General features: G+C 36.3%; 1 protein-coding gene across 2 annotated transcripts in view; it reads left to right on the plus strand.

Moving 5' to 3' along the window:
• The window catches only part of FBN2 (fibrillin 2), a 174,824-nt gene that overhangs the window by 47,028 nt on the left and 111,659 nt on the right, over positions 1–16,137 (plus strand). For both annotated transcript variants that reach the window (XM_054186701.1, XM_054186702.1), the window contains exon 7: positions 6,880–7,005. In XM_054186701.1, coding sequence (XP_054042676.1) covers positions 6,880–7,005 — 126 coding nt within the window. The remainder of the gene's footprint in view (positions 1–6,879; positions 7,006–16,137) is intronic.

Here is a 16,137-nt window from a genome sequence, read left to right on the forward strand (position 1 = left end):
CAGGCAGCTGCTGTTGCCGATAGTGTTATAAAATATTTCAGGAAAGTTACTCTTTTAGTGCTTCAAAAGTGCTAGGTAATGTCCTTGTTTTCTCACTTTTATTTCCTAGTCCTTCTCTTTCATCTATTCTGCGGCGCCATGTGTTGCAGTATTATTCTTAGTGCTGCTTTCTCCTACACTGCACCATAGCTCAGTGGCTTAAAATTGCACAAATGTAACAAAGTCCATTGTTTGGGTGGATTTCTACTTCAGGTCTCCTCCATAAGTGTTCTTGGTAAGGGTCCTCTATGAACTTGAGTTGAAAAATTGGGAGAAAATCAAGATGTTGTAAGATTTTTAATTATTAGAAATTAAAACTTGATGAAACATCTTTTTGGATTTTTCCTTCAGTTTTCATTCACATAGTGGTATGGTTGACCTGAAACCTGAAAACTGAAGCTATTAGCTCAAATTCAATTCTATGGAACTCCTCACAGTATTATCTTAGCAAAGGCATCTATTTTATTTAAAATACTTAGATGAGTTTTAAGCAACAATAAATCCCTTAATTTTTCTTCATTTCAAATATTTGCTTTCCTGTTTTTCTGTGCCTACACTACTTAAAGCATCCAAATTATACTAAGGAGAAATATTTTATTGCGCTTTTCCTTATATGTCAGAAATAGGCCTCTCTGTATAACAGCTTACATTTTATTGTTAATCTTGAAGTGATTAGTATATTTTAGACATTCTTTTCATAACAATGTCATAAACAGAAACAGCGTACTGAAGGCATGCACATTGGTTGCAATCTCCAAGTGAAACTCCTTTGTATGATGAAGAAGTTGGCCAGTTATAATGAATTCTTAAAACTTCTCTGCCAAACTGATCTTGGCATAGCTTCTGGGGCTTCATTTAAATTATGTGAGAGATCAGTAGAGCTCTTTAGCACCCGTGCCCACAATACTTTGTTTTCTTTTTCTGCCAACTTATTCTGTGTGGCAAATATTTTTAAGTTATGCAGTTAACATCATTGCTGAATTCCACTGGGAAGCATAGAAACGATGTGGTAGTCTGCTTTGTGTGATGGACGAACAAAGGAAGTATAAACAGCCATCATTTTTGCTACAATTTTGGCATACTATTACTGTATAGGAAGATCTGATTGTATTTATGTCAGCAGGAGTTAGCATGTAATGTGTTCAAAGATGATGGTAAGGCAGAAACAGGTGAAAAAAAGTTAGATTTTCTGAATGGAAAAGGAGAGACAAAGAATTTATTTGTTCCACAAAATCACTGCCTTTACTTCCAACAGTCAAGATAGTCCCGTTCAAGCTCTGAGTACTGGTAATTCTTCCTGACCTAAGTCCTGTGGTTTTTGCAGTTGACAGCATGTTGTCTACTCCATCCTGAATTATCAGACCACTCTACTGGAGGAAGGGACTGGAGGAAGTAGCCCTTGACACTGGGGAGACACTGTTCATCTTTCCACACTCCATGTTAGGGTACATAGTCTGTAGAAATAAGCTGCAGGATTTGCTACAGCTAGGTATGAAAACTTTAGAAAAAAGCAATACGGCAGTGTTGTTCACAGGGGGTCAAAAACCACCTCCAACAGTCGGTTAAAGTAGAAACTCTAGGAGGGAGCCAGAGGGTATGCTGAACAGACAAATTGGGACCGAAGTACTTGCTACTACACTGAAATACTGCAAGCAAATATAATCAGCTCTCAAAGTTTCTGTGCCAAACTCATCCTGGCAGAGAAAGGTGAATGGAGAGTTTAATCCAAATAGAAGGAGTAAAGGGTGGTAGATCTGTGAGTTGTGCAATAACAATAGCAGGTACAACCGCACAGAGGTAAACTGTGAAAAAAAAATAAAGGGGCCAAGATGGAGCTTTCGGGGTGTGCTACAAAAAAGTTAACAAGAGAGGAGTATTAGCAATTCAGGAAATAGTTGTTCTCCTAGTGTGGTAGCTCCTGAGGAAACTTCATTTCATTAAATAGAAAGGTGACATTAAATATTTTCTCTAAGGATTTTAGAAACAAATACAGGGATCTGGCTAATGCTTTTCAATGCTTTTCGTTTTGCTGATGGCATCAGATTTACAGACTTTTGTTAAAGGAATACAAAATCCCTCGATATTCAGTAAAACTGTATCTTTGTCATATATCAATTAGACCAGGCTCACTCAGTCCATAGTTTGAATGCTTGGCATTTTTTATGCAGATGCTTACATCAGCAGATAGCCTAGTTCAGGAGTTGATATGAACAAGTCAAAACCAGTAGAACTTGCAAGGCTTACTATTGGAAAATAGGTCACACAGGAGTGTGACAAGATTTAACTATTGACTATAAAGTTGTTCCGACTTTTCACAGGATGTGCATGTTGCAATCTTAATGTATCTTAAATGGCTCTTTAGCACCTTTTCAGGGTAAATTATGTTCTCTGAGTAATGCGCTTATATAGAACATTAGGATAGTATTGGTATTCCATTATTACCATGAACAGCTTTTAAAAAATTAGAGAAGCAAAACCAATCAAAATTCAAATTGTTGGTTTTGGGTTTGTGGTTTTTTTTCCCCCCCAACAGTTTCTATTCAGTCATTGCTTAAACAGGAATAGTAGCTGTTCAGACATCCCTCTTCCGAAGAATTTAGGCTGGAGGAACTTAAATGTTCCACTTTAAAGTACTTTATTGCCATTGCTACACAGCCTTAGGAATAGCATAGTGGCAGAAATCCTGTGTTGGACGTTTTTTCAGTTCCTCCCTGCATTCCTCAACAGTCCATTTCTCAGCTACACCCTTTCCCTTCAGACAGTTAATTTTTTGCACTAAGGAGAGAAAAATAGTTCTGGCTGAATAGCTTTTGAAAATATGAAGGTTTTTCTTCCTGCTACCATTGCTGACATTGTTAAGTATATATAGCCATTACAGGAGATAATATATTAAAAAAAAAAAATCTCTTCTATAGTAGGAGTATACTGTACTGTATGTTAAAGGCACTGACATGGACTGGACAAAACAGAGAAGAAAGATGAAGGTTCAAATTCACAATGAAGAGTGATAGATGATAATTTTTAGATAATCTAGTGCATGAAATTAATGTGTCTGGTTTACTGACAGTATTAACAGTGTCATTTAGGATCCCATTCTGCTATCATGAAAATAAGCATTAAAACAGGAAAAAAAAAGTTTAGTATAATTTCTGTTGCATGTTTGTATTTGTACTATTTCTGTTGTCTAGGATGCAGAGGAAGAACCACCAGTTTTCCATTGTATTCACAACCAATTTACTTTTAAGTTCCCATATGCCAAATCCATTACAAAGAAATTCCCCATACATATCATAGGTAGAATTCAAGAGAAAATTTGTATTTAGGTACAAATAACAATTTGGGTAATTGTTATTACTACCACTGTAAATAAAAAGAGCATTTCCCAAAATTTGTGTATAAATTCTGAGAGGATTTATTTTTCCTGAGATTTTTGGTTCTTCAGAGAAACAGTCCACTCATCAGAAAGGGAAGCTGAATTTGGCTGTATTTTCAAAGGTACATGTTTAAAGTTAGCTGTGCAAATCCCGTAGGCATTTTTCAGAGAAAAGTCCGCAAAAGCAAAGAACCCTTTTTCATTTGCCAGATATTATCAAGCCTATGAACACATGGAAACATTCTACCTAATCTGTAGCATATTGAACCTCTGTATACAGAACTGTATCTAGAGAGTTATTCCCCTAATTGTCTGTTTATTGCAAAAAGTTTATTGTGCTAAAGTGGTTGGGGTTTAAAAGCATGAGTAAATGGATAATTAATATGCTAAAACTCCTGTGTGGCTTAGCCTCACTGTCAAAGATATAAAAAAGTAAATAAAAATATGCTTAATTTTAAATTTGTTGTATTTTCAGAAAAAATACTCTTACATCTTAAAATGGCATTTAGGAAGCAATTCATAAAGTGTGCCCTTTTAAGAAAATATTTTTGTCCTTTTTGACTTTTCTCAGTTCCCAAACACTAGTGATATATTAAAACAAACTTGGGTTTTCATCAAAATGTGATACTGACCAAAAAAAGCATCAGGCTTCTAGTGTGTATATATGTTTTTAAGCTAAGACTGAAGGTGAATATATTTATTCTCTTTACATTTAAATATGACTTAGAGTAGTTAACATATAAGCCCTCACAAATTAAGATTGATATTAGCACAGAAAAGCAAGATAGTGCACGTGATTCAAAGATTTGCAGGATCTCACCTTTCGTAATGACACCCACCGTTTGTGTTTTCTTTTAATCCAAATTATTCTTTCAATAATTGGGATTGACGTTTCGGACTTCAGCAGAGCTTGACATTTATTTGTCCTTTTAAAACCATAGGATTGGAGTTGAAAGAAATCAATGCAATCGGTAGGTCTTAAAATTTTGTTAATTTCAAGGCTCCAGTGATACCTTTTCTATTTCTGGAAAGTATTAATTTCCTGCTGCTACTGCCACTAATTTACTATTACTTGACATCTTTGACTTAAAAAACTATGAAAGATACACAGTGGTTATTTTTAACCACTGATCTGCTGACACAGTTGGCTTAATTTAAATAAGCATTAATAAATGACAGAAGGCACAGGCATACTATGGATGATGAATGCATTTTGAGGCCCAAGGGTCAAAAGACAAACACCGTATTAGTTTTAGCCAGAAGGGAGCTACTGGGTGGGCTGGGTGTGAATAAATGGTGGAACCCATCTTCTGTCTAGGTGTTGCTAAATCATGTCCAAATTCCTTAAAATGCTTCAGAGATGAAAAGTTTGCTTTCCAGGTAAACTAGATCGCACCAGTGCTTACTTATTTAGAAGAAAAATGCTTGCAGAAAGTTTATGCCTCTGATAAAGTCATTAATCCATTTACAATCTAACTGTTGCATTTGGACATGGTACTATGCTGACTGAATCAGTACCCATCCAGGAACTAAATGCAGACTTCTCCAGCAAATGTACTTAAAACCAAGTGCAGTGGCTTAAATGCAATAAATAAAAAATGCCTTCTTCCTTGATTATGAGCGATTATTATGAAAAAGCAGATAAATGGACAAGGCATATATCTATAGTATGAATACCAGGAGTAACAAACACTGAGGAAGTACTATAAAGCACAGACTCAGGTGGAATTTCAGTGTCCTGTAAGGGCTTTTCAGGAGTACTGTATTCTACTATTAATATGTTTGTCCTACTCTATCTGCATCTTTCGGTTCTTTACATTCATAGTGGCAAAGAGCTTGTCATGGAATTGAGGAGGCAGAGAGAAAGAAAATGAACATGAACGCGAAGAGGAAAGAAATACTTTCTTCTGCATCTTAAAGTTTACCAGCTGCTTCATTTCATAATGTAGGCAAGCTAACAGAAAAACTGACTGAAAATGGAAAAATAGGCAAATGATTAAAACTCTTTTTTTATTTGTCATTAATGAGCAATTTAAGGGAAGGAAAGATGAAAAATATTTTTCCTAAATGCTTTAAAAATGTAGTAATCTTAAGCAGGTATTTTAATTATAATGGAGAAATGAGTGAAATAAAATTGATTTTTTTAAAAATAGTCAGTGTATTTAAAAATAGTCAGTAAGAATTCCATACTTAATTATAATTCAAGAAGAGAAAACAGTATGAAATTGACCTCCACACAGAAGAAGCTCTTTGGAAGTCATGTGGCTCCCTTTTCTACAACCTGGAAAGGACATTTTGCCTTTATATCTATTTCACAGTGTGGAGAACTAGCAAAATCAGTTTATTGTTGCTTCTTCTGTGGAAGGGAAAACTGTTTAACAAGAAATATTACCTGAAATCTCACAGAAGAGCTTCTGCAGGTTTTGGAACGAAACTTCCAAGCCTTCTTTCCTCTATGAAGATTTGGATGCCTGTGAAATTTCATGTGCATAACAGAACTCTCTGATAGCTGTAGATTAACTGAACTTTTAAAAATAGCTACTGAGAAGCTAAATACCCACATCTAATATGTATGTGATGCACTAGTCTAGAACGTGTTCTCCCTTTCCCTGTGTACAAACAATTTCAATCTGATTTAGCACTGGTTATTTCACAGAGACCTCTGTGATCCTTGGTATTACTTTAATTGCCTGTTTGCACTTACACATTGAGTTATAAGATAGTTTTGTATAAAAACCTGCAGAAATACAGGATGTTTTATGTATAAAAAAAAATGAGAGTGGGGAACAAAAAATGCAACACAATTTGAACTGGAAGTTGCACATAATAAAATACAACAGGAAGTTACTGAAAGTAAGAAGTAAAGTAAAAATGGCAATATATTTTCTAAGAGCATTTATTTAACATTGACAGTCCAGCCTAAAGAAATCTATGAAATTCTAGTCTTACTTATTACTTCAGTAAATAAAGTTATGCAGATCATTTGCCTTACAACTTATCCTGTCTGAATAGTACCTATATTCTATTGACTTGAGCCGTTTGACTTCTGTCCGGAAAGAATATCCTGCAAGAATTATCATATCCAGTTAAGATGGACAGGAGGGTTGTCCATATATACAGGCAGAGATCCTTTCAAAATAAGAATCTGTGCTTTGTAATGGCCCTGTATAAGGAACAATCTGAGGGCCCGGGATACCAACAGTAAGTTGTACAGATTTGAATTATTAAATATTTAAAGCTACCTAAGTCATAAGTCAATACACATAATGCATTTTGAGCTTATATGGAACAACACACATGAAAGTCTGAGCCACATTACTGCTGTTATTGTCATATCTTATATGGAATGTGCTCGGGTTTGCTATGGTTATTTTTAAGAATAATTTCAGACCTCTCTTGTCTATCAGCAAAAGCCATGATGAAATTTTGTATCTTATGTCAAGTAATCCTTCTTTTTTGTCTTGTAGATGTTGATGAATGTCAGGCTATCCCTGGAGTCTGCCAAGGAGGAAACTGCATTAATACAGTAGGTTCATATGAGTGCAAGTGTCCTGCTGGTCACAAACAGAATGAGGCAACTCAAAAATGTGATGGTAAGCGATGATGTCAGAGAACATACCTAAAAAGTAGTTAAGTAAAACATTAGAGCGCTTTAGTAATGAAAGAAGAGGTTCTGAATAGTTGCAGTGTCTGATCTGAACAGACATAACGTAATTGTACTTTGCTTTTTATTTCTTCGTTGCAACATTGTCTGTTCTACTTTGCAGTTTATATTTTGCATTAAATGTTTTTTTCTGTCTGACTCATATGGGTAAAGGAAGTGTTTATCCTGTGTCAAAATTTAGAACTGTTGATACAGAGTGCATCTGTAAGCAGCATAAAACTGCAACTAAGTTATTAGGATTTTGTTTGTTTTCTCAGACGTGTCCAAAATATTCTAATATAAGTAGGTATTTTCAGCCTACTGACTACAGTGTGAAAAGCAAGTGTGGCAGTTTTGGTAAGGGATGTAAGAAATTGCCACTATGTAGAGTTTGTGTTGAAGAGCCTGGTTAAGTAAAAAATACATAGGAAATGTACTTCTTTTTTAGATAAAAAGTCAAATAGACCACGTTTAATAAGCATAGTTTAATGAACTACCACAATAGACCATGTTTATTCAGTAAACATGTTGATACAATTAAGAACAGCAATTCTGTATAGTTTAAAGTAATGAGATAGAAAATTGCTGGGTTTGATGAAGACTTCACTGATTTGAGTGAATTTGCTATGCCTTCAAAAGAAATCAGAACTCTCAAACTTCATCCCAACCAGTGGGTACCTTCACATTCAAGTTATACAGATGGGAGGACTGCTTGTTCAAGGCTTCGACTTGTGGTTAGGTGGCAATTTAAGTATATTACCAAATTACATTATACTCACTATTCAGTTAGAAACAAATACATTGTTTGTAGCCAATTTTAGAAGTCAGAGTTTTCTGTAATTTTGCCTACAATACAGAATTCACAGAAAAATTAAGTAATACAATCAGTGTGAAAATCACATTTTATAAGTGAAAATGTTGCATCTGGTGTTGTTGCAAGTAATACTGAAGAGTAAGTAAAAAAAATATCCAAAGGTATTTTTCTGTGGTCCTGTCCTCCACCTTCTTCTGTTTTTTTATGTTGACTGGTTTCAATTTTTGCTCAGTACACAATGATATTGCTGTCATGAGTTTTTCTAGGGGAAACCTGGCTATATCTTTTTAAAACCTTCCAAGAAACAGTTTGCAAGAAATACAGCTGCAAGCATAGAAATAGAGGTATCCAGCATATGCGCAGAGGTTTAGGGCTCTGCAGGGAGCAATCACGTTCACAGGGAAAGCAGGTCCATTTGAATCATTGTAGAAGTAAGGCAACACCAGGAGCCTTGCTGAGACACTGGGAAAAAGAATCTCTCCATACCTTGAAGAAAATAGAATACAAAAAGAGTTGTACAGCAATAGAACAGTATGGTCCCAACTCCACAGCCTTCTGCAGGATCGAGGGAGAAACCAGAAGGTACCATGTGGAGTGAGGAATCCTACAAAAGAAGGTGACTGAAAGGGACATTTGTAATCAGAACCACTTTACTTGGGAGAATTAAATCCAAGGCATTTCATCTACCCTGTGCTGCAGAAGAACCTGTGAGGATCAGGGCTAAGCAGAAAGTGGGCAGCACATCTTAGTAAAATCTTTCACTTTTTGTGGGAGACAGAATGGGACTGTAACCATAGGCAAGAGGTAGTGGGATGTTCTGCCAGGGAGGTGAGCAAGAAGGAGTGGCTGGGTAGGATACAAGGGATTTGCAGGCCCTCAATGAGGCATCAGCATATAGCAAGAAGAATTCTAATCAGAAGAAAAGGAAAAGGGTATGGTGTTTTGTTTTCCCTTCACAAGAGCCTTCCTTTGGGCTTGCCCATGTTGTAAAAAGTGGAAATGTATCTACCACTCCTGCTGTTTTCAGGAAAGGATATCATGCTTATCAGCTTGTGACCCTTGGCTTCTTTCTCCTCTCCGCCTATGTGGAAAGAAGCCTAAAGGATGAAGCATCCCTTTCCATTCATTGCTAACTGCAAAAACACCAGCTGCTGTTGGAATTGCCTGCCACTTGGTCACTGGTTCTTAAAATTATAGCTTGCTTTTTATTTCCTTTTTGAGTAGGAGTGACAAGGGGTGTGGGAGCATTAGTAATAGATGAAGCAGAACACAAAGTATACATGAGCTTGTATAGTAATAATCTAACACTACTTGCTTTTTTCTGATAATGGACTCTAGTATTTTTGAAAGGTGATTCGGCAGATATCCTTAACAATTGCCTGCAACTTAGTCTATGACTAAGTTTACATGACAATGTCTGGCACTACTATCAGGTCAGACATGGTGTTGTACTGATGTGGGTATGTAACTTGGGCACCAGAGCTTACTGGTATCCTGCCAGCCTAGAGCACAGGCACAGTGAACTTAACAGCTACCTGTACCCACTTTAAATCTGACACATACCTGACATGATTGATTTTGTTAGTATCTTAATGCTGTCATTAGCTTCTATGCAGTGTACTTGTGTAATGGTTACACAACATTTAGGAAGTGAATAAGCGTCTACTGTTTGCAGTTGTCTTTGCATAACTGGCTATTTTTACCATCATTTTGTATTATGTGGGATATCAAAGAATAAGTACCGTTATCATGATTTTCAAAAATTCTGGCAGTACAGTTTTTCTTTCAGTAGAATTCAAGCTTAAGTTCACTCAGCATCACAACATAAAGTACACAAAATATAGAAACATTTTCTTGTAATTATGCCATTAAATATAAACAACTATCAGAAAAAAAAATTGCAAATACTGAATGTTTTCCAAAATGTGACTGTGATGCCTCACTTGAAAGAGTGGATTTGAAAATGTTAGAACTATAATAAACTCGTCATTTCAAAGTTGAAGCAAAACCAGCTGTTGTTGCCAAACAAACGTGTAGTGTATTTGATTGTGTAGCCAATGTATAGATTAGACATTAATGTTTTGTTGTTACTCATTTTGGATTTGTGTTGTCAGTTGCAAGACATTTAATTGGAAGGCTTTTATTCAAATTGGTATTCTTTGAATTACATCAAAGTATTGATTTTGAATTACATTTTATTTCAGCTTGAGACTGCTTAGAACTTTTTATAGTATTAAATGTAATGATTAATCTTAGAGGGTAACTTCTATGTGTTTTTGAAGAATAGTTACTTATCTTTGCTCATCAGAAGTGCACTTGTTTTTTCGATTCTCTTAATCGTGGTGTATTTATTATTATTCCAGAGACTTTTACAGCAGGAGTAGGGCAAGAGTGCTTTTGCCCAAGCCAGCTGTTGAGGTGTTAGTCCTAAAAAAAGGCATTTCTAATGTGATAAGTACATCATCAGAGCAAAGACAGCATGTGGATATCTGTTATGATGGACTACTGTCTCAGTTCAGTAAATGAAGTCCCTGTTCTGATGATGTCTGTAATCTACCCATGGCAGCTCTCATGCTTTACTGTTGTTAACGCTAGAAGATCTGCATGTGAAGGAGACCCAATACCTCCTCTCAGGCGAGTGTGCAGTTATGTCATATGTCAAATAGGTACTTTCAAATAATGCAGGTCATTTTGTATATGGTGTGTTTCTGCCTGCCATCTGCACTCCAGTTTTGATGCCAAAAGGAGAACTTATTCAGTGGTATGTTTCCTCCCTTCTGAAAACAGTAATTAAAGCATTCTTTGCATTTTACTTCTTTAACCTATGTAAAGATCTGCTTTAATTATGAAAAATGTTATTCAGTGGTTCTCCCTGATAGCATGCATAGGAAAACATGAATGTGTTTTTAACACATATGTGCTTAAAAGTCTGTGATGCTTATGGGACCATGCATAATAGAAGTGAAACATCATCTGCAGTCTGAAATATTTGCTTTTGTTTCATAGTTCAGTAACCAATGAGTTTTCATTTCCTACTTTGTTGGCAGCCTGCTGCAGAACAGGTCATATGCTCCGGCTTTGTTTCTTCTAAGCCTCTGCCACTTGTGTCTGTGGCAGAAGTTAGGTACTAATTAGTCCGTGGTCACAGCTTACCCACTAGCTTTCTTAGGATTTATGTAGATATCAACCTGCAGTGCCCAGTTTGTACCATTTTTTCTGGGAAAAAAAACCCATAATGAAACTTACTTGTCCATTTCCCCATGCTTCACAGCCAAGGTGGTAATGCTGAAATTGTACCAGCGTAATACCATGCTTACATTATTCCAAGAATGGAGCAGAGAATGAAAGCCAAGCCATGGTTTTACTCAGTTTTTTTTTGTTTTTTTTTTTTAATAAAGGCTTTGAGAGTTCGTAATCTGTCAGTGTGAAATTCATAGGATAAAACTATAGCCAGTCCTTCAAACAATTACACTTTCAGTTTGTGGGACTGGTCATTTGAGTAAAGTTACATGGTTTCTATATGTGGACTGGTCCATTGAGAAGGATATAAGGAATTGGTCTCCTATGAGTTAGAACACGTATACAGAGAAATTATTTAATAGAAACTGCATTGTTTTAATGAAGTTTTTTATTTAAGAATTTATATAGAAGTGATGTAGGATGGAGTATTCTGCTCACTCCTTTCCCTTCTTTAGGTATGGAAAACCAGATCAAATATTACTTGCTGGCTACAAAGGACAAAATCCAAGTTGGAGTCAGTAACCAGGCAAGGCTCCAGTGTTCAGAGGCAGAGGCTAGAATCTTACACTAACTATTCAGACCTTCTTTATTTAACGGCAAGTCTTCTACTTAAGAGGGAGGGATTTGAGATCCCCTGCTATATCCTTTTACCTTAAACAGCCTGATGTATTTTTTGGGTTAGGATTTTTTTCTCCCATTGCTCCTCCTTGAAACAATAGCTATTGTTAGAGTAAGTAGGAATGTTCATATTATACTTTTTGTGCTGTAATGGATTTTTGCTAGAACTATGCTAAGCAATAGATATTGCTTTGCTAGATTATTTGCTTGCGTTATATTCCTGTGTTTCTTTTTTAAAAAAAAATCAGTAAAAAGGCATGTATTCATTTTACCGGATTTATTTTGAGCCTCAGATTACAGTTTACTGACACTGACCTTTCAGAAATTAATGGCAATTGTATATCAGTAAAGAGGGTTTAAAAGATTTCCAAAGCACATGAGAACAACTTGTATGTGTAACAGTGTGTGTATGCCCTCATGTGTAGAAAAGTACCTAGGTATCTTAGGCTATTTAAAGGTCTTAAAATACGACCTTTAAAATTAATCCAGCTCAGGGTTCAACATTACTGATTTTATTTATAAGCTTTTCTATATTCCCTATTGATAGACTTTCCACAGTGGTCAGGACAACTCCCTCCACTACTGGGCAAGTTACGGAAGGACTCAAGGAATGGCCACAGATCTGAAAAAATTTGGAAAAGGCCATTACAGGGGTTGTACCAAATTCCAGATACCCAAAGCACTGGTGTGATGTCTTAACTAAAAAAAAAACCCAAACCCTTCTCTTTTTTGGCCTAAAAGTTTTGATATACAACGTATTGAGTTTTCATTGTCTTTTTAGGAATGAAATTCTGTTCATTTTTAGGATATTATCTTCCAGAATTAATGGCACTTGTCATCTCTGGATTGTTCAGAGATGGATCGTATATGGATAAACTGAGATGAGAAATAAGCTTTCAGTTGTGCTTACATAAGAGGTGGACTGCTACTTATTAAGTACTTCAAAGATCTAATAAATGTGTTCCACTTACTCTTCTCAAATTGAAAATAAAACATATTCCTTGACTAAATGGAGTTAGTTGTGACACCCTTTACAGTCAAAGGTACTCTAAGAGGTAGGATGCCTCTGATGCTCTTCCAAAAAAGACAGGTTGCTGTAGTGTTGACATCAAAACGATAGGTCTGTATGATACCGGCTAACTCTTCTTTTTTTTAAAAAAAAAGAGTTTGCACCAAAATGCAAGGAACCTTTTAAAGGAAACAGTTCTGTTTCTGGTTTTCTTGCTTTAATATGTAATTTCGCTGCACTGTGTGTTACTCAGATTTGATACTACTAGGTATTACTATAGACTAAAACTATTTTCAGGGAACCCTTTTTCTGAACTCAGCAGTTGAGAGTCCCTTTTCTGGTACTTTTAATTCAGTAATTCATAAAATCCTGCTTACTGTAGCAGTAAAAGTCATGAATTTTGGATGACAGGTAGCCAGGCTGGGGTTTTTTTGGCAGAAGCTCACCTATTAATACTCACACCTGCGAAGTTTATGCCACACATTTAAATTGGTTCTCACATTGAGACTGGCTTCTTCATCACGTGTGCAATGTCGGAACCGCAGCCATTCACCCTTAAGACAGCATCTCCTCTTACTATCTTTGGAGTATTTTCCACAAGACTGTTAATTTATGTATCTTGGAGGGGGGACGGGAGGAAATTGCCTAACTTTTTCGATCAGCCATCCTAAAAATAGCTCTTCCTGAGGTAAAGTCTCAGAATTTCCAGTCAGAGGTAACAGAGATCTTGTTGAAAGAATTGCACGTGCAAGAACCAGGGAGAGGAAAGGAAAGGCAGAGATTCATCTCAAAAACTAGTGAAACAAAAAATGCACTGATTTGGTACTGCTCCAGTAAGAAGTAAGAAGTTTATTTTTCCGCAAGATTTCTCTGTGTTAATTGGTTAAAAAATGTTTTTCTGTCTGCATGGAGAAGACTGTGGAATCGTCCTTCCACTCTGGTCACTGCCCAGATTTCAGGAAGGTACTTCCTCCCTTCACAGCTCCTTGTCATTCTTGGACAAGAGCCCTAGACAGCGTTAAACTCCTGTGCATGTAGCCAGGTGAGAAGGATGGTCTATGTTCTGCAGCTTTGCACAAGTGGCTAACTACTTCCTTCCTAAGTCTTTCACTTGCCAGCACTACGAACGCCACCAACTCATTACCCCAGTGGGCTTTGTAGGGTATGATCAACTAGTTGGAATTTGGTTTCCTTTCGTAGAAGATCAGGTATTGTGTTCTTGTAATTAAGATCACTGCATTTAAAGTAGCAGGTACCTGTGTGCGAAACTGAGTGAAAATGAAGAGCAAACTTTCAATTTTCAAGTGCCTATTGGTTTTAGTAGTCAGGTTTTTATAGATTAATTTTTTTGTGTGTGTTTTTTTTCTTACGTGTAGTAGCTGCTATTGTATCTCAGTTATCAAAAACAAAAAGATAGAAATGCTATGAAACCTGAAAGATTTAAAACCCGCTCTCTAGGAGAGTGACTGAATGAAACAGATATTCTGGAAATGCTATGTAACTAGGTTCCAGCACATGGATTCTTAAATTTAACTTGCTCTTGTATCACTGGTGGCAGTTGCTACCAGCTTTGTGGCGTCCTGTTTGCGTGTACAGCATTTGCATCTTCAGACGGTATTTCCACGGTGGTAAATTTTGATCAACATGCTGGTAACATCTTTATCAAAGTTTGGGTGCCTCTGAACTTTCAAACTAGTCTTGGAATTTATTTTTGGAACCACTACGGTAGTGGTAAAAAAGAGTAGTGCAGTATTTCCTTGAGATCGAAAGTGTGTGTCAAGTGATGGTAAAATAAGGGAGTTTTCTTGCATGAGCATCCAGTGACTCTGCCATTGGGAAGGTGTCACTTTCTAGAAAAAGTAAGCTCTTCCTGCAGGGTCCTCATTTCATCCAGTTTTCTTGCCTGTGTTTCTGACATGATGTTTCAGGCGGTTTGTGTATACAGAAGACAGTATTCATGTTTGAAAGACTTAACAGGTTGTGAAAGACCTGTACTGTATGAAAGACCTCAGCAAGGCACGCAGCCAGTTCCGGTTCTGTTTTGATGTATACACGTGGTTTCATTTCATTGGATTAAATCAGAATTGTCTTTAATATAGTAAATGAATGCAAGATTTCAGAGATTTCCTGGGGAATAATTTGGTTTTGATTTATACCATCATTTGGAATTCTGGAATCTCTGCAGTGGGTAACTACGAAGTCTGAAGTGAAAGCATTATTTCTTAGAAGTATTTTGATTTAGCAAAAATGACACTGCCTTTTGTACATACTTGAGAAAATGTCTCAAATGTGGGGAATAGTTGTCATCATTTCATAACTATTTTAATGTAAAATTTAAACTTTTTGCATCCTCTGAAATGCATAAATAACCATATTAAAATGAAATAATTTTCACTTTCTCTGATTCTGCTTCATAGTTTAAAACAAACAACACAGGCCACAGGATGGTTATATGTATGGACTAGTTAGGAAGTTTGAAGACATTTTACCTGTAAGATAAATTGTCTTTTCTACAATGACACTCCAAATAACATGCCAGTGGGAGAGGAATGGTTTTATTCATACCTTTATTTTACAAAGAACAGTGTTCACATTCTTAGTGGCCTTGTGGCAAAACTTAATGTTCCTTTTCAGTACTTGAATGTCCTCTGTAGATCCATATCCTAAGGGCGTTTTTCCATGTATGGACCTTCCCACAGCAGGGAGTTACCATTTTAATATAGTTCCTGTGCACACCAGATCGTTTTGGGACTCTTCTTTGAGTTTTCAGTGTGGAGAATGTAGCAAGGGAGGAAGCAAAGTATTCATCACATAAAAGCCTCCTAAGAAATAACACCTGCTGAAGTTTGTTTCTCAAGTAGCTATTCTGAGATGAATAGAATGATAGCATAGAATTAATAGAAAAGATTAATAGAAAATAGAAAAAAAATAGAAAGAAATGGAAATAGAATAGATGAATTAGTAGAATAGAATCTCCATTCTGAGATGAATAGAGAATTTCCAGAGTGACAGGTCCAACGATATGATAGGTCTGTGTAAAAGTGAAAGGAATGGTCTTTGGCGTCCCAAGCGTTTCTTAAAAGGAATGTGAAAACCTTCACAGTGTCATCACAGGATAATTTCTGTCATAGGCTCTTTCTGATGCTTCCTCTGCGCTATTTGATATGAGACAGTCTGGGCTCAGTAGTTTGATTTTTTTTGTTTTGATTTTTGTTTCGCAGTATGAAAGCTAATTTAAATTAACACTGCATCCAGATTTTTACGAACAAGTTAAGCCAAAGTCTTATACCTATGACTACCTTTGGTATTAAGCCACACAAAACCTGTAGTATCATATCACTACAACTGGAAAATGTAACTCATCTCAAGCTGCTTAGAAGGTTGGCCCATGTTTCCCCTTA

The sequence above is a fragment of the Rissa tridactyla genome, chromosome Z (assembly GCF_028500815.1).
Source record: "Rissa tridactyla isolate bRisTri1 chromosome Z, bRisTri1.patW.cur.20221130, whole genome shotgun sequence".
NCBI lineage: Eukaryota > Metazoa > Chordata > Aves > Charadriiformes > Laridae > Rissa > Rissa tridactyla.